The 25207-nt window shown below is 45.1% G+C and overlaps 1 protein-coding gene across 9 annotated transcripts in view; it reads left to right on the top strand.

Moving 5' to 3' along the window:
• RNFT2 (ring finger protein, transmembrane 2) overlaps positions 1 to 24924 on the top strand; it is a 35625-nt gene extending 10701 nt beyond the window's left edge. For 8 of the 9 annotated variants that reach the window (XM_075110375.1, XM_075110377.1, XM_075110381.1 and 5 more), the window contains 5 exons: positions 1616 to 1769; positions 12331 to 12480; positions 17168 to 17233; positions 18266 to 18367; positions 20209 to 24924. In XM_075110375.1, coding sequence (XP_074966476.1) covers positions 1616 to 1769; positions 12331 to 12480; positions 17168 to 17233; positions 18266 to 18367; positions 20209 to 20343 — 607 coding nt within the window. In that variant the 3' untranslated portion in view covers positions 20344 to 24924. The remainder of the gene's footprint in view (positions 1 to 1615; positions 1770 to 12330; positions 12481 to 17167; positions 17234 to 18265; positions 18368 to 20208) is intronic. The other variant, XR_012663224.1, reaches the window with a different exon arrangement.
• The last annotated feature ends 283 nt before the right edge of the window (positions 24925 to 25207 follow it).

Below are 25207 nucleotides of genomic sequence, written 5' to 3' on the forward strand. Positions count from 1 at the left end.
GTGGAAGACTCAAGGTCTGCCCACAACCCTCTATCCTTTGGAATTCCCCCTAGTGTATTTGGTGGAAAACTGGGTATTTAAATGCTTCTAGAAAGGGGGAAGAGAGAGCTTGTGTGAGTGGGTCCAAATGAGAGATGGTAAGCCATGGGGTGCTCTGTATAGGGCTTGTGGGAGGGAATGGAAGAGGCGAAACAGGTGTGGTAGAAGGGTGTGAAAGCATTAAGAAGAGATTTGTTTGTACCACAGAGAAACAGGTTAAAGTTAAAAACATGAATGGGGCTAGTTTAAAATAAAGGATAGACCATCTAAAATAAAAGGGTTTCAGCAGATTTGGGACATCCTATGCGCTGTGCAGGGCATGGTTTATTTAGAGCAAACAGACTGGGCAATGGCTTCACTGAAAAGCTCTATTCCTGCGAGTGTTGCAGCAGTGCCCGCTGTGTCGTGCTTGGGCTAGTGTACCTGTTGCTTGCTGTCTGGGGACCTGTGACTATTCATGAGACAGGCCTGTGAAATTAGAAATAGCTGCTTTGGTTTTCTTTCTTTCTAGCTTATTTTTCATTTCCTGATTTATTTACTTTTTGCTTGTTTCTAGTGCATGAATAGTAGTAAAGTCTCTGATTCTGTTTCTGTTTTTAGGGTGTAATTTTACCTGTTGTGCTGTGCCAGTGTTGTGAGTATTTTAAATTCATGTTCAGGCTTTTCATTCTGGGTTGGTTATTTTACTTTTGCCTTTTTTTTTTTTTTGTTCTAAGTTTTGGCTTTCTATTGTGAGACTTTAGTAGGGAAATGTCCTGAAGAGGAAACCTGTTTTTTTCAGTGTGAGTAGGGTCCAGTCCTCATTGCTGCTCAGGTCAGTAGCCCCTGCCCATTGCTACATAAAGTTCTGCTGTCCTGGACTCCCCTTCTTTAAAGAACAAATGTTCAGCCCACTCAATAGCATTACCTAAGGGGCACTACCTTTTTGGATCTTTGGTTCAGGTAAGAGTTGCTCATTAACACAGCCCAGCTCCTGGGCTGCTTCAGACAGTGGCAAGCCACCCTCAGAGCATGACACACCTGAAGTTCTGACCTTTCTGCCTCATCTAACACAGTGCTTCCTTTGTCACTAGTGTGTTTAGAGAGTAGCTTTAGAGCCTGCTGCCTCTGCAGTAGTTCTGCCTGTGGCAAGCCAGCCTCAGAGGAGCAAGGCATGGTGGTCTTGACTTGGCCATGACTTCCCCAAGGAATCATAACTACTGATGACTTGGCTTTCAAAGGATAAGCTTTTACAATCAGATCTGAACGAACAAGCCAGTGGACTAAAGGCACTGTCATTAGACCAAAGGCTCTTTCACAGTGGGGATTGTGGGTTATGGGGATTGCAGTCTTCCAAAACAGATCTTTTACATGTTTGGGTCCTGTTTTCTGATAGTGGGCAAACCTGCTGACCTCAGTAGAAATGGGCAAGAAAAGGCAAAGCCAAGAGGCCCAGAGGAACCACGGGACTGATTTGCATGTCTTATTCCTATTGCCCTTGAGAACTTCACTGAAATTCAGTGGATACAGCTGGTATCAAGAAGCTTAAGCGAGGTTCTCCTCATTGGTATTTGAGCCTTCTTGTCATGCCTTTTAGCCTCATATTTCTGAAACCCAACCTTGAGAGGCTGGACTTCTTTGACCTGATGTGGATTGTGGGGATCGCAGACTTTGTACTGAAGTACCTCACCATCGCGTTGAAATGCCTAATTGTTGCCCTGCCTAAGATCATCCTAGCTGTCAAGTCCAAGGTAAGAGTCTCTTTTCTTCTTGATATGCAGATGTTTGTCTTTGATTATCTGATAGCTTTGCAACGTTTGCAGCATGAAATATGCGTTGAATAATAAAAATAATAAAATCTCTAATAAAACTTTAGCAGAAAGTCACCTGGATAGTGAGTTTTTGGGTTTGAGCCATTGCAGGCGCGAGGAATGGTTTAGTAATGCCAGCAAGTAATTAAAGACCACAGAGAGATAGAGCTAAGCGTTGCTTGAGAAGGAATAAGTTCTAGCAGTGAGATGACTGCTTTTCTGGTTGACTCTGTTCTGAGTCTTGTTTTCTGAGTAATCTCTGCAGGTGGATATTTCTGAAGCACAAATCTCTTCACTTAATGGAAAGAAATTGTACGTACTTGTCTCTTTGGCTTTCCACTTGGGTCAAAGTGACAGTATTAAAATGAAGGTACTGATGCCACAAAGGACAATGCCAGTTCTAACTATGGGTGAAGAAATATTTTCACTAAATGGTTAACATACTTAAATGTTTATAAAATCATATGTAGACTAGCCCTAACTTTTGAAACTTCCTCACTGCATTCTCTCTCTTGAGATAGCTTTTCATGCTTTTTTTCACTCTTACGTATCTGTCACGCTGCCCCTTCCTCCACTTAGCAGTGTCTGGATTTAGTGGCAAATGTAGCTATGTGTATTATTTGCATTTGCTAAAGAAACTTTCTGACAGCTGTTGGGATGAAAGGCACTAGATAGATGCAAGATATTATCATTAATCGCTGGAAGTTTCAGGCAGGGCACTTAAGAGGATATCTAAACTGGGAATAGTTTGCTTACAAATGACATGGGTGGCAGGGGAGTTGAGCAGTTTGTTCCTGCACAGCAGGGCTATTCGAGATGGTTATTAATTTATTTCTGGCAATTGTCCAGCTCTTTTTTTTTCCCCTTCTTCTTCTATTATTATTATTTTATTTTGGGAGATTAATGTGCTAGGTCAGAGCATAATCCAGCCTGGGGAGGGAGGGAAAAACGATGTGAATAGTCTTCCCAAGATAAATTGCAGTGTTGGAAAAGGTTCACAGCCTTTGCTTGCTTGTCTGAGAGCTATCCCAAGTACTCATTAATCCTTGTCGCGAGAGAAGAAAGAGAAGGGGTCTTTATTTGCAGCTACAGTGGGAGGCTGGTAAGATCACATCTGTCAAGGGCCTATAATGACTCAGAGCACAGATGCTTCATTTTTAATACCTTTTTCTGGATAGCAATATTTCTCACTTTTTTTAAGTCCCTTTTTGTCTTAGGATGTTGTTGATGGTCTTACTGTCCCTTGACATCTGAGACTGCTGTTACCTACCACTATGGATCTGGATTTATTTTTATCCCCCTCTCTACACTGCATCCATTAAGCCAACCAGGGATGAGATTTGGTGTAACAAATTAAGCAAGATCAAACTGGTATGGGAGAGCTCCAAGAGAACCCCAGGATGCCACAGAAATTGTAATTGGTAACCACATAGCTGAGCTCTTTCCCTGAGCCTTGTGACCCAGCCTACTTCTACAGGCCAGATCAGTGCTACACATCTTATTTTTCAGGTGAAGTTTTTTAAATGTAAGCTTTTTCTGAGTTAGAACAGTTCTATTGCGCTTCAGGGACATCAACTTTGACCAAATTCTTAACAAGTTATTTGCTATCTTAATTCTTGACAGAAACAAAGTTATTCTCTTTCTCCCCATATGCTTGTAGTATTGTTCTTGTTTGAAGACTAGCTTGTAGTTTATGAGCTTCTGGATGGCGGTAACTTAATGATAGCAGCAAGCAAGCTTCTGGAGAAACAGAAATTGAATTCACAGAGTAGAGCTAGAACATTTTTTCAAGATATATATACTGAGATTTTTTCTGCTGAGGCAACAAGTCAGAAGAGCAGCCTCTAGCTCCCCATAATACAGGGCCTGAAGTGGAGACTGCTGCACTGTCAGGGATAGAGTTCTGCACAGCTGTGAATGGGATAAGAAGTATTTAATCTTGAGCTTCCTTGTAGTACCTTCTTGCTGGCAGTCGGTAATAGATGATAAATCTTGCCCATTGATGGCATATCAAGGACTTCAATCATTCTGCACTCAACCTCTGAGCAGGCCCTTCAGATATTCCTCATTTTGGTAGTTCAAAGGCACTTCCAAAGCTAGTCTGGCTTTTCATGCTGCTCCTTGAGATTCTAGTCTTCTCTGAATACTGTGTGGTGTGCTTTCACTGATGCTTGCATAACCTTTCTAGTATGAGGCATCTCCTCTGAATGTCCTTTTAAGTCTCTTATGTCTCCATATCCATTGTGATCAGAGCAAGATAAGATGCTTTTCTTTTTCCTTTACACATCAGTCTTCATAACTCCCCTCAATCTTCTCTGTAGACTGAACAACACCAATTTTTTGAGTCTTTTCTTAGAGATCATTCATTCCAGATTTTCTTATTCTTGTCTGGACTGTTTTCAGTCCCTCTTGCTTTGCAGACCATTTCTGCAGCCTGTCAAGGTGAGTTTGGATTATAATCCTCCTTTCCAGGGCGTTTACAGCCTTTCCCAGTTTAGCATCAGATGCACCTTTGATAAGCCTGCTTTGTTCCATCAAGATCGCTAACTAAAATAGTGATTGGTACTAAACTCTACTTTCCTCAGATGCATCTTTTCATTTTGACGGCGAACACATGAAAAACTTGGGCTAGAGCACTCAGTTCTCTCAGTCTAAGGTACCTGGGTCATGTATTCCTAGTATGTCCCCATCACGGGAAGGGCAGCATTTGGCTTAAGATGACATCAAGAACCATTTTGGATCTATAGAATCAGTTCATGCTTTACTAACTGAGGAAAGGCCATGAAATTGAAAGGCAGAAAAAGAGGTTTGTCTTTGCAATCTGAATATAGAGAACAGTAAACAGGACGAGTGCTTGAAGTGTGAAGCATGAAAACTGCTTTATTATAGGGATACAACTAGCCAGAGTTCTCCAAGCTTGAATACCTCAGGACTGGAATATCTCTTCAAGCAACCCCTACAAAGAATGAGGGAAGATTGAAAATCTGACAAAATAATCTCAGGCTTTCCCAGGTTCCAAACCAACCTGGAAAACAGAAGTGCCAAGAGAGACTGTGAGACTACAGTCAGGCTGGAAGGCAGGGAAAGAAGAGCTTGCGAATAGGGAGGGAAAGCAGAAAACGGAAGATAACCCGGACATGAGACTCCAATCTTACACCTCTGCGTCAGTGGGAGTTTGTGGGAGAAGGTGCATACCTGTGGCTAAAGATGTCTCTTCCTCCCCCATGAGCTGTGGTGGGCACATCAAGCTGAGCACAAGTTTTAATAGCAGCTGAGCTGGTAATTTCTTTGGAAGGGGGGCTTGGCTCCCACCCTGCGTGCTGAAGGCTCTCCATTAAAAAAGGCAAATAAGATCATTTGGTTCAATATAAAATGAATTAAACTAAATTAAACTGCAGGAGCCATGTGGCCTGCAGAGGCCTCCATTGTTGTACACACATAAATGGCAGCTTTTCATTTTCACTGCTAAGGAATGACAGCTTGAGGGGGGTGGAATTAAAAATAAGGAAATAAATAATAAAAAGACACAGTTGCCAAAGATTTCGTTTAGGAAATCCCAGGTGCCTGCAAGTCTCCCATCCCCTCCTCATGCTGTTGTCAGCAATCTAAGCTGATAACCTGGAGAACAGTGAAGCATGTGGGGGGAGAGGGGAGAAAGAAAAGCAAACCAAAAGAACTGTAAGACACTGGTATCCCAGCTTATTTCATATATCTCTCTCTCTATATATATATCCCACTATCTCTATAGGGGAGAAAGATACCAAGGACAGACTTTTTTCCAGTGGTCTTAATGGCTGGTATATAAGAAATGCCCTAAGTAAGAATTTTCTTTGCGTGCTCAATACAGATGTGCAGCCAAGTTACAAGGGGCAGCATTTCCAGAAGATTGAAAATTTGAAAGGAAAACACTAACATTTCTTTACTGAAAACATAGATTGAAGTTACTATTGAATAAATACTTGTCAATTTTGTTTGAAAGCTGGATCTAGGCATTGCAAATGAGTTTTTCTGTGGCAAGACTGGCGTTACTCGTGAAGTTTTTTCTTCATGCTGTTCAAATGGTGTCAGGGGTGAGTGTACAAATACTAGTCCACACTAGCACTGCGGACTCCTCACTGCATCTTTGGAAATACTTGCCTGGGCTTTTTTGTTGGTTGGTTGGGTTTGTTGGTGCTTTTTTTTTTTTTTTCCTTAAAAGTACCATCTCATCCAATCTGGGTAGAGGAAACTCGGCCTGTACATGGCAGCCATTTACACAGTTTTGCACTTGGGGTTTGGACCAGATACCTTTTTCAGGTGCATACCATGTTTCCTAGCATAGATGGTTACAGCTCCGCCATGTGAACTGGCACATTAAGCATTCCATATGCCTTCTCTAGCTGCACCTTGGACATGAAAGATATATCAGAATGTCTTTTGCATGAAGTAGTATGATTTGGATCATTCAGCTGAAGCAAACTATCTTAAGGCAATGTATTACGGTGTCAGGTGATCTGTGATAACTCTGTATTCTGTGAGTCTGAAGCTATTAAGTCTTGATTTTGAGCAGGCCCAGTGCTCTTCCATGTTCTAATGAAGCACAAGCATGTGTACTGTTGCCTTGGTTATCATGTCACCACCTGGTTCTGTCTCTGTGCACAGCCATGTATAATTAAACAGTTGTTATAAGGAAAAGGAGCACTTACCTTACAATGATTAGAATTGTTCTGCAACCTGCCTCCAGCTTGTATCAGAGCTCCGCTCCGTGGGATACCATGGTCCAAAACCCTGGTGCCCAGCCTTTCTGACTGGGCAGGCTGACCCTTCCACCATGACCTGACTAGTTGCACAAATGACTTGCTGTACAAAAGTTTTGTGCTCCTTGAGCAACAAGCTCTCCTTGCACTACGCGTTCATGTAGAACAGCCCATGGCATAGAACAAAGTCCATCCTTCTGCATCGGGGAAAGGTGGCAAGCTGGAGCACTTTGCTGCTGCTAAAGCACTTTCTCTAGGCCACAGCCTCTTCCAGACGGCTCCCATTAGGAGAGAAAGTGCCAGAGGGAAATTGTGTTAATTGTGATGGTGATGGCAGCAGGCCTTCTAATGTCCCTGCAGCCTCTTTTCCATCACAGAACCAGATATTTCTCAATCATATACATGAAGTTTGTGTACACTTTTTTCGTCCTGAGAAAAACAGGGTCTCTTGGAGCATTTGAGTCTTCTAGATGCTGATGAAAAGAATACAGAACGTTAAAACAAGCACTGGGAGCAGGCATGTACAAAAAATATCCAGGTAAAGATCTTCCTGTTCCTTGTCTGTGCTCTCTTGTACTGTGCAATATGCAAGTTAATCCTAGTCTTCTATAATTGTGTGGCTAAAGTTGTGTTTCCAGATAGGTGACAGCCTATCTTTTACCTTCTCCTTGATGATCTTGGATGCTATTTGGGGGAACCCACTCAGAAATAGATTCACTCTTCTTGTACAACAATCTGAGCTTTGATCCCCTGGAGCCACAGGAGCTACATGATGGTTCTACAAAGACTTTTCCCTATTGCAGCCTGGGACAGATGTAGTCTCCCAGAGCCAGAAGTGTGGGATTTATTACTTATGAAAGAAGGAGACTCACTAAAGCATAAGACTAGGTACTGATGAACTGGGACTCTCTTCTGTCCCTCTCCTTAACACACTTTGAAAGTCACCACTTCTAAACTTTTTAAAGGCATTGTTGCTCTTAGGTGCCGTCCAAGTTTAACTTTCCAGGTTAAGATACCCAAGATGTGACTTTCAGAAGTGCTGTGCACTAACCAAAGATCTCGTTTTCCCCTCTAGTCCCACCTTGGAATTACTCCTCATTAGTCTTGCATGGATTTTCACCAGCATCCTCTGTGCCATAATCCTGTTTACTGCTCCTACCCAACACTTGGTTAAATTGGCAACGTGACCTGAAATCTCAGCAGAGCCTGCTCTCCTCTGATCCAAATTGCCAGCAGGTCTCAAAAGTTTTTTCTAGCATCTTCCTGTTTCAGAACATGTCTTAATGCTGCTGGCAACAGAACAAGTGAGACTTGGAACTTCCCTTGAGTGCTAATCACAACTTACAGTTGCCTCATTGCAACTTCTCTCACTTCTCTTACATCCCATTTTAATTCCACTGTGTAAAATCTTAGTGTGCCTTTCTGTTTCCTTCTGTGGAGAAACACATGCACGCTTATGCAAAGCCTTCTGTCAAAAGAGACTGCAAAGCCAATGCTGGGTTAGGTATGAGTACTAGCATTGCTTCTGCAGCTGTAATTTGCCCCTTTTGGTGAGTATATATTATGATTACATTTTTAATTAGGTAATTCTGTGTTATTTTTCTGTAAGACTTCTTCCATCCATCGCCAGTGTATACTGTTCCCCACAGATGAAGCAAGGTGAGGTACTGAAAGAAGCTGTTATAGAAACTGGAAAGTGAATAGCGAACAGAGACACCATTGGAAGAAGAATGTTCTACACGTTGAAGTTGTATGCTACCCCGGAGAATTAAATTCCATCCTTTTCTTTCCCAAATAATTCCTATGTGACTCCAGAAGGGCTGTGTACAGCTGCAAACTGAAGTCAGTGGTGTAGCTTTTAATGATAATGTGATCTGTAAAATTAAGTGCTTTATAAAAAGTCTAATCCCAGACATCTCAGCTTGGACCCCAAGACAACCTTACCTTAACCTCAAGTCTTTCCGTGTCTCAAATTTTCATTTAGAAAATGCAGAGAATAGCTGTCCCTTACATCAGCCAGCAATGTGAAAATAAAGTTGTTTTGGGTTTTTTAAAATCTTTTACTATAGTGGTGATGTCATAGAAAGACTGCAGAAGTTTTAGTAATTTTCTACTCTGAGCAGAACTCGAATAGCACGAGGTGTCAGGATGCAGATCTGCCATCAAGTAATGAGGGTAGAACAAAATACTAAAAGTCACATGCTTAATAATTACCACTCACCCTCTGTGAAAAAATAGCATGTGTTCACATCATTACGCACTGTGTAATATTGCATGTGCAGAAGGAAAATTGCAATTGAGTGAAAATCCTGAATTCTGCTCTTCCAAAATAAGTGCTTGATTTACAGTACAAAAATGGTCTTTCTGTGTGGTGAAGGAGGTAGAGGAAAACGGAGGGTTGTAGTGGAGTCATTGACTTAGTTTTTAACAAAGCATCTGGGGAAAAAGAAAACAAAATTGCACCACATGGTATCACAAGGCTCATCAGCAGAGTTGCTGTAATTAGATCCACAGCACAGTCCTCTGCCACTTGTGCTAATGAAGTGTTTGATAACAGTAGCAGCTTTTACAGTAAGTGACCCTGTGGAGGAAGCAGGGTAAGCACTGTACTGACATTTTAGTCAGGCTTAACTCCAACTTGTTGCAAGGGCTTGATGAAAGCAGAGACTCTTTTCAGGTATCTGACTCTTCCCTAACCAGGAGCTGTGATTCCAGGTAATATCCTGCCTAATCTCTGCAGCCCAGCAAGGCGATACATGTGCTCCGGAAGGCTGGCATCTGCACAGTCCAGTCATGCATTGGGGCTGGCTCACAGGCTCACCAAAAATTACTAATTAAGCTCATAGAGCTGTTCAGGAGAATATTCCCAAATTTAACATGGATTTTCATGAAATGGGAAAAGTCACCTAACAGAAGCAGGCCTTGCCTTATTTCAGGCTGTTGTTCCAATGCAGATGCACAGCAGAAATAAGTGTATTTGTGCTTAATATAATACACAGTTCTTCCTAATCTTGATGAGAAATAGCTGGAATGCTTTAGCTGATGTTTTCAGAAAAAAAATCCAGCTTGAGACAAAGATTTGGCTTTGAAAACTTCAGCTGAGATAGCCAAGATATAACAAAGCTGAAAAGCAGAAGACAGAAAGGTATACTGAGCGTGCTTACAAGTGATGGGTGCTGCCTGCAGTAAGTTACTGCTATCAGAAGGCTAATTTTTGCTGCTGAAATTAGAGGGAATGACCCTTGTTTTCTAAGCTTCTGGTTCAGAAGGAAGACTCCGTTCTACTGCAGCCCATTGTAGAATGACTTCTGATTGCCTAGGTGCTTTTCCTGGTTTAAAAAAGGGCTGGTGTGTTGCACTGAGGTGCCTGACAAGACATATTTCTGTAAGCGTTTACTGTAGCACTAGTTCTCTTCTAAATGATGCCCAGCTGCCTCGTATTGCCTCCCTCCTCCTAGCAGTAATCACTTTAAGCTTATCAACAAGCCTCTCAAATGGTCAAGTGGGTGGTGTTCATGGGCTGGATGGAGAGATGCATTCATTTAAAACTTAACTGCACTCTTGTGAGGGTGTTAACAAGTATCTAGCTGCTAAGATACCCTGCAGTTACCATTGAAACCTGAAGAGCTGCATTAGATAAAGGAATTATGAAAGCTTTGTAACGGGTGCAGATTTTGTGGTTAGAAAATAGGAATATTTCATGTGCTGCATGTTCATTTTAGAGCCACGCTCTGCCGCTTCCAATTCCGCAGCCTGTCAGGCCCTCTAGGGCTGCCTATGACCTATCTTTCCTTGTGTCTTGCTGTGGGCTCTAGTGTTTTTAGTGCCTCAGAAGCTTCTGTTGTAGAAGAATTTCAGCTGTGATGCCCCAAGTGCTGAATCCAGAAGTTCTGTCTGATGCAATGAGAAAGTAAGCAGTGACCTCTCCCAGCCCAGCATGCTAGGGAAACAGGGCTAAATAAAAGAAGATGAGTGTGAGCCTGGTGGGAGGAACAAGTCAGAGAAAGCAGTTTGCTGCCTTTAGCTTGCTGGTAGCTTTCATCAGAGCTGGCTGAGGAGGGGGAGGCGGAGAACTGCCTGTGTGAAGGGAAGGAAGCGACAGTGGAGTCATTAGCAGACTGCGACCCTCTGTCACAGGGGCTCCCGAAATAAACGATGATTGTATTGAAGCATGAGGCTGGATAGAGACCTCTGTGCTAATTTAATAAATTGCTTGCATTTAGGACCCCAGATTGTTGCTGTTACATTTTTGCTATGTGATGCCACCTGGGATTAACAAGGAGGAGGGTATGGGGGGAGAGGAAGAAAGCAGCTCAGGTCCGTTAGCAACCGCTGGTGTGACCTCACTCCTTGTCCCAGGGGGGATATGAGATCATAGAATGCCAGAGCTCTCTGAAGGATTCGATTTGTTCGGTACAGCAGGATGGCCTGCCGAGTGATCTCATCTCCGAGACCCTAGGGAAGGGCGCTAGCTGCTGCTAGCCTCGTGGACTGTGGCGGACTTAATCCCCACTCCAAATCTCACCAATTAACGATTGACCCGCGATGACATCACTGATGACAAAGCTAACTGGGACAACACAGCAAAGTTCCAGGGGATTTTCCCCTTCTCCATGATCTTATCAAATAAAAGAATCTTGACATGTTAAAAAAACCCCAAACCTCAGTCCAGATAATGTCATTGCAGATCAAGCATCGTTCTGGGCTCACAGCTTGCCCTGACCTAGTCCCCTAGCTCTCCCTTTTAAACAGTGTGGACAGGACATAAACAGGTCCTCATTAAGACTGGGGGGCCCTAAATTAGATAGCCTTATTTAGCCAGCTTCTTAGCCCTAGTCTTAACTGCTTTAAAAAAAAAATTACATGGTAAGAAAAAAACCCCAAACATTTCAGTTGTTGCACCTCATGGTTGTAGTAAGCCAGGAGGGAGTTTATGTTATCTTGCAGGTGTCCTTCAAGGAAGGAGAGCTTCCTAACTGGAGTAAACACCAGAATGGCAAGGGCAGCTTTGGTGAAGGTTTACCAAGGATGTTGCCCATCCTTTAAGGCTGTTTTGAGAGAGAAGTGTTTCGACCAGCATGATTCCCTGCTCCCCCCTTTTCTTCCTTAAGGTCCTCCGGAAGATTTGGTATCTCTGAGTTTAAAATGTCTTGAGGGTTTTTCTTCAGAGCCAGTCTTTATATCTGTGTACTGTACAAGATCCAACACACACCTGAGTGGAAGGGGAAGGATGCTAGCAAATAGGTAATTAATTTGATTCTTTGGGATGATCTAGAAAGTTGTCAGGAAGACCAATGTCATCTTACATTTAAATCTCTGTACCTTCAGAAGGGGGTATAGGATCAAAGAGAATTACCTTGTATTCATTTTCCCATTATTAATAGCATCTACAATTTACATCGTATTCACCCCTCTAAGTCTTAACCTCTGCTGCTGGCATTCTGTGGCACTGTATAGATATGCAATAAGGTGTATATCCATAACGTGCTCTAAAATTTTAAGATTCAGAAGTGTACAACAGCTGGATAAGTGACAGAGCAAAAGGAACATTAAGAAACAACAAAGTGATGGTTATTCTCTCTAGGCACGGAGTTAAATGGCAGCAGAGAAAGCTGTGTCTCAGGAATACCAGTCTTTGCACCATTTAACAGTGTGTAGGTGGACAGTGAACAAAAGTGCTATAACCTTCAAGCCCTGCACCTGTTAAGTGCTCTTCTTTTGACTTTCTGAGAGGAATCACGTATCACTGTTTGTTTGTTTTACAGGGAAAGTTTTATCTGGTTATTGAGGAGCTGAGCCAGCTGTTCCGCTCCCTTGTTCCCATCCAGCTATGGTATAAATACATCATGGGAGACGATCCATCCAGCAGCTACTTCCTAGGTGGGATCCTGATCATCCTGTATAGCCTCTGCAAGGCAAGTACCACCTCATTAATAAACTCTATGGGAGCTGTAGCAGGAAGCACAGCTGAGGGAAACAAATATACCTTCTGATTGTTGCTATCACTAGCCAGGAAGGGAAGCTGCAGCAGCTGGGGACAGCATGTGCTTTAGTTGCCAAAAGCATTTTGCTTCACCAGTATGTAGGCAGTGGTGAGCTAGAGGAAGATCTGCGACTGCTCATTGTAGTGTTGCATCAGGCTGATGAAGTCATTGCTGCTTTCTAATACCTTTCTGCAAGGCTAGAGGAGAATGGGAGTGGAGTCTTGGGGAACCAGGACTGGAAGAGAGGTTAGCTGTCTCCGGACTTCTAGATGCAACACTGAAAGGAAGGTTTAAGTTTAACCTTAGGTTTAACTCTTTAACACTGAAAGTAAGTTAAATGTTTCTCTCTAAGCCATCCTCCGTCTTTCAAGGCAGGGTAGGTACTCTGTCACTCACAGTACTGAATGCAGCAGGGAAAAAAGGGATCATCCAAGTCCTGCCTAGATAAAACAGGTAGTTCTGGCCCCATTCCAAGTCCTAGTCTGGCAAATACAAGTCCAGAATCTCAGTGATGGAGAAGAGCAATGTTTCTTCAAAAACAAGAACGAATGTTAAGAGCACAAAGCCTGCCTGTACAATTGTAAATGAATAGCTGTGACTTATTTAGAAGAGTCCCAAGCCTGAGGTCTAGAAATAGATGCATCTCTAATTGGGCATATTGAACCCTGCCTAAGGGCAGAGCAGGAGCTGAAGCAAACTGTGACATACCTGTGTTATCTATTCCTCTGAGAAAGGCCAAGGGTCAAGTTTGCTGCAGCCCTGATGTTTGTCTCTGCCTAGGAGAAAGGGGCTATGGCTTTGCAGAAGCAGACTGAAGAACAGAGAAGAGAGGATATATCTGAGCTGATAATAGCTCGAAGGGGCTAATGGATTGCTATAACTCTTATGTGAGGTGTGGCTGCAGTTGCAGCTGTATGTTGTACAGGAATGGGGCAACACAACCCCTGCTGTCAAGCAGTTTGTAGTTTTTTGTAGGCAAGATAGCAAAGGTCATGGGAAGTGAAGTGACTTGATCACAGCAGGTCTGTGATCAAACATGCCAGGCAAGAAGATACATGAGACCAGTGTAGTTCCCTGCACACCCATCCCTTCTCTCAGCTGTATGTTTCCTGCTCTTTACTCTGTGCTGTGGGAGAGGATTGCTGTCTCTCAGAGATGTCATTGTCTGGATCCCCTCTACACAACAGCAACCAACCTTTCCACGCCCTTCTGGCTTGTGAGGTCAGGCAAACAGATCACAATTACAAGGACAGGTTTCAAGTGATCTTTCTGGTGTCCCTTCTTGCAAGTTACTCAGCACCTGGAGAAGGGCTGCTTACCTGCAGTTCCTCGTGCCATTGCCTACATCTGGAGAAGTCATCATAGTGTGAAGAAGCAATGAGGGCTTTCTGCGCCTTGGAGGAAGAGGAACCAAGCACAATAGCCCAGCTGGCAGAGCAAGGGCCTCACCAGACAGGGCCCAGCCCCACAGCACCCAATCAAGGCAAGCAGGGCAGGCCTGGAGGTGATAGCCAGGTTCAAAGTCAAGATCCTCAGGTGGTGAGGCAGGTCCAAGATAAAGCCAGAACATCAGGCTACAGGTCAGGATCAGGTCTGGTGGAGACAGCCAGTGTCAAGACACAGACCAGCAATTGCCGGGCTTAGTTATAGCAACGAGGCAGGCTCAAGGTGAGAAGACACCCCATGTGATGGGGTCTCCAAATCAGTGGGATGTGTAGCACAGGCATGGCTATGGCTGAGCTGGAAACTAGCACGTGCACAGTGCAGCTCAGGCATAACCTGAGGCCTTCAGGGCTGAGTGTAAATAGGGCCCCTGGGCAGGGATTGTGGTGGAGACCCCAGGCCGGGCTCAGTAGGGACATGAAGGCCTATTAATGCACTCAGGGCCCTGACACACAGGTGCAAGCAGTTCTTTATGGGCTAGCTTGATGTTTCGCTACTATGAAGCCATTATAGGTAGTGCTGTGATAATCTAGATTGAAAAAGCAACCTCACTTTGAAAAGTCCTGTTGATCTGTTATTTAGAAGCTCCACAAGGAGAGAGGGACAGTTATCTACTGGCCTTGAGTACAACTTAGAACCAGGACTGTGGGGCACGCTTGTGTGAACGTGTGTTGGCTGCAGCCTACGCCTTTAACATTAATGTTTCTTTCTTTAATTCATCTAGTTTGTCAGAGGTGTACATGGGTGGATAGGCCAGTTGAAGGGTGATAGGTCCAGGAATGTGTCCTAGGTCATTGTGTGACAGCTAGTTATTACCACAGATGTGTCCAGGTTAGGCCTAGGCCTCTGCATGTTAGAGACTTTGCTTGAAAGTGAGAGAAAAGTGGGAGCACACTCTACCAATGCAGATCATGAAATACTAGGTGCGTATATCCCATTTACAATCACGAGAGTTGCAGGTCTAATTCCTTGCCTGAGACACTGAAAATATACCCAAAGGAGTCCACATTAGCAAAGCCACAAACCACATTAGAAAAACCACAGAAGCCAATTTGGCACTCAGACCTTCTGTGCTCCTGGCAAAAATCCAGGATTCAGCTAGGGCTGCATCCCCTTTCCCTACACAAAGAGCAGGCTCGATTTTCAGAAGGTTGTATATAGTGCAGCTGATGGGAGCTGTCTTGGTGACTGTCTGGACTGTGTAAACATGAACCTCTGATTTCAGTGAAGAAATCCCAGATGTTCATCAGTAAGAGCACCCAGGTCTTATTTTTTCCCTCTCCTGAATTGAAGCTTTCGCCATCTGTGAACCCAGTTGTTGCAATCCTATTGCTAGAAAGATGACTGATGCAACATAGACTTCAGAGCACGGGATGATAAATGGATGTTAAAGAGAGCACTGAAACATGCATCTTTTGGGGGTACAGGAAACTCCGGAGGGAAAAAAATGGAAAGGGGGAAATGGACTGGCAGAGAAGGAGACATCAGAGCCAGAGCAAAGACAGTAGAAGTCACACTATAAGCAAGACAACCAGAAAAAGCTGTGAACTGGGCTGTGGGAAAGAGCTGTTCCCTATCCTTGTTAGAAGATACAAAGTCTGTAGTAGTCGGCAGCCCCAAGTGCTAGCTGCTGACTGGAAGCATTACTGGAAGGACCCTGGGAGCCTTTTTACGTGCTGACTGGAAGCATTATTGGTGCCTTCATTTGATTCCACATCTATTGCATGATGATCTCATTGGCATTCCCTGCAGTGAGCCCACTTAATCATGCTAACCAAAAAAAAAAGCATAAAAAGCCAACTCCAGGCACTCTGGTGCCTTTGCATTGCTGGTCCACTACAGCTCTGCGTATTCTGCACCCCGTCGTCCCCTGCCCTCCTAGGCACTCCTCACTCAGACAGGTTAGAAATGGAAAGGTCCTGTTATGTCATCTGGCCCTTCTCCCAACTAATGTAGGGCTGGTCTTTACACAATCATTTATTTATATATGGTCTAGTTCATAGTGTCTTTTTCCCTGTGTTCTGCCACCAGATAGGGAAGATGAACCTGGCATACCGGATTAGGTTTTCAAGCTGTTTTCCCTTTTATTAGTAGTACCGTGTCTTGCTTTAAGAATGCTGAGTGTCTCCTCCCTTGCTCAGCCCCTTGATATCTGTAGGCAGTTTATCATCTTTCCCCCCACCTTTGTACTGCTCAGTCAAGCTGTAAATATTTATGTCTTTTAGTCTCTTTTCAGAAATCATTTTCTGCAGGCTCATTTTCTGCCCTTCTCTGAACTGCTTTTAGTCTTTAATGAGGAGCCCGGAATGAGCGCTGCTCTCCAGATGCAGTTACATCATGTTTGCTGGGCAATGGAGGGAGGGGGGAAGAAAAGGACCTGGTGTTGCCCCTGCTGTTGGTCATCTCTGGGCCTCTGCAAAGTACCAAGGTGCTGGAAACTCACTCCCTTCCTGGCATTTGAAGTTTCTTGCTCTTTAGGTGGATGGGAGCAACTCAGCCTCAGTCCTGCTTCTCATTCCTCAGGCCATTCTTCTCTTGGTAGCATTTAATCACTGCACACCACTAAATCACTCTCTGCAGCAGGACAGGCAATTCCCACTCCTTCTTTCATAACATCATCTGGGCCTTGAAGTGTCAAGATGTGTGGCAGAGCCACACAACCCTGGAAATCACCCTTCTCCCCAGAGGCTGAGGAAAGCAGTTTACTGCCTCTTCTGTGTGAACAGGCTGCCCTTCCTTCCCTCTCTCTCAAGCTAGCCACGGTGCTTTCGAACCTCACTTCTGGGTTTCTCAGGTACTCAATTCTCAGTGTGGGAATGGGCTCGTTTTAGCCCTTTCCTACTTAGTGGGGCTGGGCAGTTTACCCTACCACAACTGCCTGATGTCTCCTCCTCTTTCTGCCTTGTAAAGTCCCTGATTTGCAGTCCATTGTTACCAGAGCTTTTTTGGCTATGCTCCTGCACTGCCAATTCACATTTATTATCTATTTCATGATCACTATGAAACCTTTTTTGGCACCATTGTTACTTGGATTTTTGTTCCCTCCAAGTATTCATTTGAAGAAGCTGTGCTACGTTTCCTGTGTTTGTGGACTGTACGTACACGTGTGCGCGCGTGCGCACACATACACACGCATTTTGTGAAAAGTATCTAAAATGGAATGTCTTCATTGCAGTCTTTTGACATCTGTGGTCGTGTGGGAAGTGTCCGGAAGGCACTGAAGGTCCTTTGCACCCCACAGGTAAGTAGTCTTATGTATTAGACCAGTTTCATAGGTGGAACCTTGTTACTGTTGAATGATGGAGTTGAAAATTGCTCAGTGTATCAGGATCATAGAGTAAAATGAATTGTTTTCTCATGGCTGGATAAGCTGGTCTCTGTTGTCAGAGAAGTTAGGAACCTTTTCTCACGTCTGCCGTCCCAGCTATGGTAAGAGACTGTTGCTGGTCTGGCCTGTTTTGCCTGATTGGAAGCACTGTCTAATATGGATTAATCCACTGAGGCCAAAACTGCAAGAAGCTGACAAAAGGTTGTAGTGGAGAGTGTGAGAAAGGCTTTAGACAGGGGTAGGTAGTGCTGTGCAGTGGCATTAAAAGAGATCCTACAGTACACAGGAGTCATCCCAGGCATAGCGTTATACACTACTGATGTTTAGATCTGTTGCAGTGAAATATTGTGGCTTATATTTTAAAATGGTGAAATCAAAGACTGTGGGGAAAAGGAACGTAACGTCACAGAAGTTTGTTAGAGCTCGCCCTGCTTATTCTGTGGGCTTGGGCTGGTCATTTTTCCTCAGCATGTTTCCATTTCACCTATTACTGTTACAATAGGAGAAGCAACATTTACTTTCCACATGTTTAAAAAGAAAAGTGGGAAGCCAGTGGGTACTGCTGCTGTTATTCTTTCTTCTATTGTCTGACTTGCTAATAATAATACCTCCCACTATCTAAGCACCTCTGCAAATGATGCTGAATTAATCCCTTCAGTTCCCTGTTGAGCTCATTAAATTTCATTATCATTCTCCACAAGTGGAGGCACTAAAAGGTGGAGTCAGCTCGAGGGGAAAACAACACAGAGCTCCAGCCTCCCTGTGTTGTGTGTGCTGGTGCCCAAATCTCCCTTCCCCATACACAGCGACGTAACACCGGTGTCCTTCCCAGGTCACACAGGGAATCTGGATGTGAGAACCAGTGTCTATAAATATGCTTAGCCACAAACCAGATTGTCTTCAAACCCTTTGACACTGGGATTTTTTTCCACCTCTCCCTAACAGACCTATGGAGTTCGTGCTACCAGCCAGCAGTGCAGTGAGGCAGGTGACATCTGTGCCATTTGCCAAGCAGAATTCAGGGAACCTTTGATCCTTATGTGCCAGGTAAGCCTCCAAGCTTCCCATGTCAGGCTCCCCTGTTTACATTCATTTGGTTAAGTTCTGCAGCTGGGGAGAGGCACAGCTAGCCTTCTAAAATCATTTGCTAGGTCTTGATCTAGGTCCTAGTGGATACTTCTTGCCCTCTTCCAGATAGTCAGTGATTTGTGATAGCTGAGCCACTCATTGGGGGCTGATCATCGCTATTGAGATGGAAAAGACCAGCCTTGTAGTCTGGGACTGCCAGTTGGCAGTCCACACCTTGGAGTTGGAATGCAAGACGTTTTTTATCTGACCCTTGGGGAGACTGGCTAGTCAACAGGCCAACCAAATGACAAGCAAGTGCTATAAGAGAGGCGTAGATCCAGAAAGAGCCTGATAGGGTGCATGAAGACTGGTGCAGCACCATGTAATCGTGGTCTGGCCCCTGAACACCTGGCCAGGAATAAAAGCAGTTCTGCCTATAGAAGTTGGGCACTGCTGCCAGTATGTGGGAATTGTCCTGTTTCTCGTTTGGTAAACACTGGCAAAACCTAGAGCTTACGAGTGGCACGCTCTGAGTAATGCAGTAGTCCTAACCCTTTGAACACACCACACTGCCACGGGCTCTGTTAACGTATCAGAGGCCAGCCGTGGCAAGACTGCTGATGCTTCCCTAGGATTTTCTCTTCAGTTGCTTGTGACTCAATCAAGCTTTGTCTGTTGGGGTTGAAAATCGGCATCCTGGAGGCTGTCTCTGGCTGATGCGTGGGTGCATGCAGGAAAACCGTAGGCAGAATGATTCAGCCATTTCTGGGGATGGAGTTGGTGGGATATACGCTCTCTTGTGATATCCAAATGAAGTTCAACAGCCTTTTGCTGCAGAGCTTTGTAACAGGGTTATCAAATGAAAGCAAGTAGCTCACCTGTGCGTCAGAAGTGCTTCCTACTATTCCCATCAACATCTGTGCAGAGGTTATCAAGCTGAAAGCCCCAGAGAAGCAATCTTTGTATGTGCTTATCAGAGTTGAGACTTTGAAGAGCAACACTTTTGCTGACTCCACATGTGTTGAGGAGGCCTCAGCTTCTTACAGCTCCTAAAACTCCATTCTTGCCCTATTCCTGCTCTTCCAGTCTGGGGCTAGATGGTAGTGTGTGCTGGACAGCCATCCCTCCTGATCCCTCTTTGTACCCAAGGCAGGCTGGAGGGAGAATCCTGTTGTGGCTCAGTGTAGGAATGAGAGAACACAAAGGGTGAAAACTGACATTTATAGAGAAGGGGAATGTGCTGGTTTTGGCTGGGCCAGAGTTAATTCTCTTCACGGTAGTGCCTGTAGTAGTCAGGGACCTTTCCAGCTTCCCGTGCTCTGCCACGTGGGCTAGCGGCTGTGTGGGGCTGAGTTGCCGGCTAAACCGCCACAGGGAAACGGACTGCGAAGCTACTGACCAGAACTGGGTGATGCGAGCAGAAGAAAAGAAATGCAACAAGGGGTAGGGGAAAGAAGAAGGGGAAAGAAGAAGTCTGAGCTAAGTAAAGATTTGTAAAATAACACAGGAAATTGAGGATGGAAACATGGTAGAGAAAACCCTCTCAACTACGTTGTTAGCCCAATGTCGTAGGCCTTTTTAATGTGTCTTTCTATTGCTATATTAAGAAACAGTGTAATACATCATTAACTTTGGCAGACTGGCGTACTAGTAATGCTGGGATTTATTTTTCATATCGTGTGAGTACTGCTGATCAGCTGCAGGGTCCACCTGAACTCGAACCGCGACTTGCTCCCGTGGCCGTCCTACTGAGCCTGCACGCTTAGTGACAAGGTTGCACCTCCTGCCCTCACTGAGATGATGCCCTTTTGTCTCCACAGCACGTGTTCTGTGAAGAATGCCTCTGCCTCTGGTTTGACAGGGAGAAGACCTGTCCTCTTTGTCGTTCTGTCACAGTAGAAACCCTGCGTTGCTGGAAGGATGGCACCACCTCTGCTCATTTCCAGGTGTATTAACACCAGTACATACTGACACATGGAATAACAGGTGTGGAGAGAAGAAAAGGCTGGAAAATCTGGAGATCCCAGCCCCAATTTAGTTTCCTGTGGATTTGTTGTGTTAGTCTTTCTTCCAGCTCTGTTTCTGCGGGAGCAAACAGAACAACAATTGTTACTCGCCAGAAACTTCATCCTCAAAGGCAAGAAAGATGTGTTTTATGTTATGGCAAACTCCATGGCTAAGCTACAGGCAAGATTTTTTTCTTGAAATTACATGGTTATAAACTACCTGGTATGTTTCCTTTTTTCTGTCCTTTTAGTATAGATAAATATTGCGTGTATAAAGGAAACGTACTGTGACTTGCATGTGTGTAACCCGGTATACTGGCAAAGAGCTGTTCTCCTCTGGCTCAGACCACAGGTGAGATTTTTCACAGTAAATGGCCCTGGCTTCCCTGAATCTGTAACTTCATAGAATTACACTGTTGCTGTTATACTACTTTTGAGAACGCTTCCAAAACAGTGCTTCAGAACCACGTGCGCGAAGTTGATTTGGGGTTGGAGAAACGTCATTTCCCAGCAGCTGGTTTTTGCAATCAATTCCACAAATTGCACGTGAAGCCGTCTTAATGAAATGTCAAGGAACTTGGGAAGGAGCATCCTAGTGAAGCTGGAAATGACGCTTGCTTTTCTTGGGAATGTTTTTTCTCTTTAATTTTCATAGTCAGGCTTTCTGATTTCCTAGCATACAGTGGGAATGAGAACGGTGGGAAGAGAACGGTGGGAGGCGGAGAGAGATTAAAGTCAAGTTTGATTTGTCTACGTGAAAAGTTAAGGTCCTAACCAAGAGCATCTCACAAATTAACGTATCTCTGCAATACGCTCCTCAGCGCAGCCACCTGAGGCAAGGCTTACTGGCTTTAAAAGCCAGCGCCACTCAGCATCCAGAACCTGCCTGGGTCCAAAACCAGAAAAAACGTGCTCATGCAACACTGTTGACAGCAGAAGAAGTGTTGGGGCATCAGGATACAGGGTCCCCTGGAGAGGCTGGATTTACTGAGACTCACTAGCTGGAGGGCAGAATTAACAGAAGCAGCTGCATGGCTTCAGGAGCCGGCCTGATTTACACAAGCTGGATAATCCACCTGTGATGGTGGAGACTTGATTTTAACACCTCCGCTCCAGGAAAAGCTCTTCGAGGAGATACCTTGTGTCATTAACGGGAGAATTAAACACTTCATATTGGTGCAATTTCCATCTCTGCTGCGGGCGCTGCGGTGGCTCTTGCACGCAAATGGAGTTGCTGTTTGTTCGCTGGAGCTTTCTCTTCCACTAAACAACCTCTGCTTTTTGCTGCATGCCCAGAGGAAGTGCCTCATCAGGCAGCTGTGGCATCTTCCTCGCTCATTGCTATGGAAATGGCCGTAAGGTTACAATCCCACTTGAGCGGGTAATCAGGAAGAACTGTACCTGGGGGAAATGAGCCTAGGTGTAGTACTGACTGCGCCTTCCTCCTGCTGGGAAACTCCACAGGGAGAAGAATTAAAGCAAACGGGAGCTAATGGTAACAGGATTACGGCTCAACACTTCTTTGGAAATAGTAGTTCAGTATGGCTAGAGGAGAAATGGTCAGAGCCAGAGCCTGAGCAGGGAAGACAGTCCAAATCCGGCGTGAGAGGTACAGGGAAGTAGAGGAGGAAAAGCCTTACTTTCCAAAACAAAGTGATTTGATTCTTGTCAAATGGATCCATGAAATCAGAGAACTAAGCCACGGAATCCAGTGGCTGTCTCCAATGGGAATAGCCTTTTGGGGATGGGGGAAGAGAGTCTGGGAAGGAAGGAAGCAAGGTTCTCAGTGGGCATAAAAACATCGTTATGCTCGATAGTCTGGTAAGACCCAGAAAAGGGAACGTTACTGGTTCTGCGGGCAGGCAGTTCAGGAAAGGCTTCGGTGCCAGTTTTCAGTGCAATGCCAATTAATTAAAGGGTTGGTGGCATCTGCTTTCAAAATGTTTGAAAAGCCACTTCTAATTCTGATTTTTTTTTTCTAAATGCTCCTGGAAAATGTATTTGGACAAGTGTATGGCAAGGGCAATACGAGCCTAGCACTACAGGGAGCATCCGATACACTGCTTCGGAATGACTATTTTTCCTTTGGTGATAAGAAAGGAAGAGGGAAAGTACGGGGAGTGTTTTCTGCCATTCTAATAGTCCTTTATTTTCTTTACTTTCTTTTTTCATTATTGAATGACCTTTCCCAGTTGTCAGTGTAAGAAAGAGGGGACTATCATCATCATATACTTGAAACACTTTGCTACAGCCCAAGGACTGAAAGATCACAGAGTAGGACTTCAAACCAGCACACAGTGCAAGAATTGCCACAGACCGCGGATGGTTTGGTGCCCACGTATGAACCCCTGCACCAGCACCGTCATTTTAGAAAGAACTTCTAATGATTCATTTTTCTTTTGCTTCATGTCACTGCTCCCTTCTGGATCTTTGCTTTCCCTCACTCTTGCAAGGCAGCATTCTGGTACAGCAGTCTGGCTCCTGGTGATGCGCCTCAGCGGTATCCAACACCTGCGTGCAGGTAACCCATGGCAATTCTCCTTTGGCTTAACAGAAACCCAGGAAAGTTGTTGTTTGGGTAACCTTTGAGCCAGAAGGCTTCTGTTGCTATTCAGATACCTCAGTGACAAAATGCAGCGCTGCGATGTGTGTGTGTGACACCTTCGTTACGGGAGGAGCCTGTATCTGAGGGGACATGGGTGCCTCAGACTTGGTGGGCCATCCAGTGCTCCACCTCTCTGTTAAAATTAATTAGTGCTAAATAGAAAGTGAAATTTTATGCTGTTGATATTTGTTCTACTGGAAGCATTACAAAGATCAGCTTAATGGAAAGCTGCCTGGTAGAGAAGGCCCTGGGGGTGCTGGCTGACAGCCGGCTGGGCATGAGCCAGCAGTGCCCGGGTGGCCAAGGAGGCCACCAGCCCCCGGGCTTGTGTCAGCCCTGGTGTGGCCAGCAGGAGCCGGGCAGGGATGGGGCCCCTGTGCTCGGCCCCGGTGAGGCCCCACCTCGAATGCTGGGCTCAGGTTTGGGCCCCTCGGGACAAGAAGGGCCTGGAGGGGCTGAAGCGTGTCCAGAGAAGGGCAGCGGGGCTGGGGCAGGGTCTGGAGCACAAGTGTGCTGGGGGGCGGCTGGGGGAGCTGGGGGGGTTTAGCCTGGAGAAGGGGAGGCTGAGGGGAGCCCTTCTCGCTCTCTGCAGCTGCCTGAGAGGGGCTGGAGTGAGGGGGGGGGCTGGTCTCTGCTCCCAAGTCACCAGCGATGGGACGAGAGGGAATGGCCTCAAGCTGCATCTGGGGAGGTTTAGGTTGGATATTGGGAACAATGACTTTACTGCAAGAGTGGTCACGCACAGGCTGCCCGGAGAGGTGGGGGAGTCACCGTCACGTGTCCCCAAAAAACGCGCACACGTGGCACCTGGGGACGTGGTTTGGGAGGCCTGGGGGTGTTGGGTTGGCGGTTGGACGTGATGAGCCGAGAGGTCTTTTCCATCCTTAATGATTCTATGATTAATTCCTGCAAGGTAAAGAATTTACTACAGACCGCTATTATATAGTTGTGGAATTAAAACAACATCCTTTAGCCTGCATTCTTTTGGCCTGGGCACTGTGGAAGGAACAGCTCTGTGCTGTTAGCAGTCTGTCAAACCCTCCCTCCTCAGGTACGTTACAGTGATGGTTTTGTGAGGCAGGACGATTCTCCCCTCTCCTAGAACACAGCATTTGGGCCAGAAAACACACAGGGGAAACTTCAGTTCTAATGACAACTGATGAGAAGCTTCTGTTGATTTCCATGGGAAACAGTTAGGGTTGTGGAAAGAAATTATTCTCTCAAATTTTGGAGAGGAAATAAAAACTGGAGCGTTTTTTCACCATTGAACAGTTGTTTTTCTTTTTTTTAATAAAGTCATTATAAATATGTACAAAGAGTCTTAGCATATGAAATTCCTTTTACAAAAGAGAGAAGCCACATCCAACCATAAAGAGCCTTCGTGAACTCGTCTCAGCAGTGAGCAGGCGCGCTGCTCTTGCTTTGGTGAGGGTGGAAACTCGCACAGCGACTCTGCAAGAGTTGACATCCAAATAGTACTGGATCAGCAGCGCGCAAGGAATTATGTATTCACTGCATTTCATCTGGTTTATTCTGTCAGCAGTGCGTCTGGGAGCGGACTGGGAAATGTGCAAATGTCCTAGGGACTAAAGGTGATGGGAAGATTTTTTCTTGTGATAAAAGTTTGGTCTTCAAATTGATTGGAAAGGTTATGCTGGGAATGCCCATGAAAACTAAATCCCATTGTAGCTGGTCTCGCTCTACTTAGGGGGCACCTGTAACTAATAACGGAGGTAACTAATAACGGCGGTTCAATACCCAGATGCATTCAGTGAATATTTGTCAAGCTCCAAAGTCACTTTCTGTAAATATTAAAAAACTTGTGAAATTCAAGTACTCGAGTATCTGCAGAGTGACCACTGAAGACGGCTGATCGGAGTTACCTGAAAATTTGCTTCGTATTCCAATAAATATTGTCAGAAAAAGGTATTCACTTGGTTTGTATTTTGTAGTTCTAAATTTCTCTTGCAGATGGGGAATGACAATTCCGCAGCTTTGACTGGAACAGTCAGCTCTCCCCCACGGCTGCTCAGGGCAGCGCTGCAGTTTGGAAGACCCGGGCGTGGGAGCGCACTGACACGCCGATGGAGATTCCTGTTACGCAGGTGGCGCGTGAGGGAAGCCCGGGGCTTGGCAGCGCCGGGGGCAGGGCTGCCCACCTGGACTGTGAGCAGAGATAGCCGCCTGAATGAAACGGCCCTGCACGTT

The sequence above is a fragment of the Phalacrocorax aristotelis genome, chromosome 15, assembly GCF_949628215.1.
Source record: "Phalacrocorax aristotelis chromosome 15, bGulAri2.1, whole genome shotgun sequence".
Classification (NCBI taxonomy): Eukaryota; Metazoa; Chordata; class Aves; order Suliformes; family Phalacrocoracidae; genus Phalacrocorax; species Phalacrocorax aristotelis.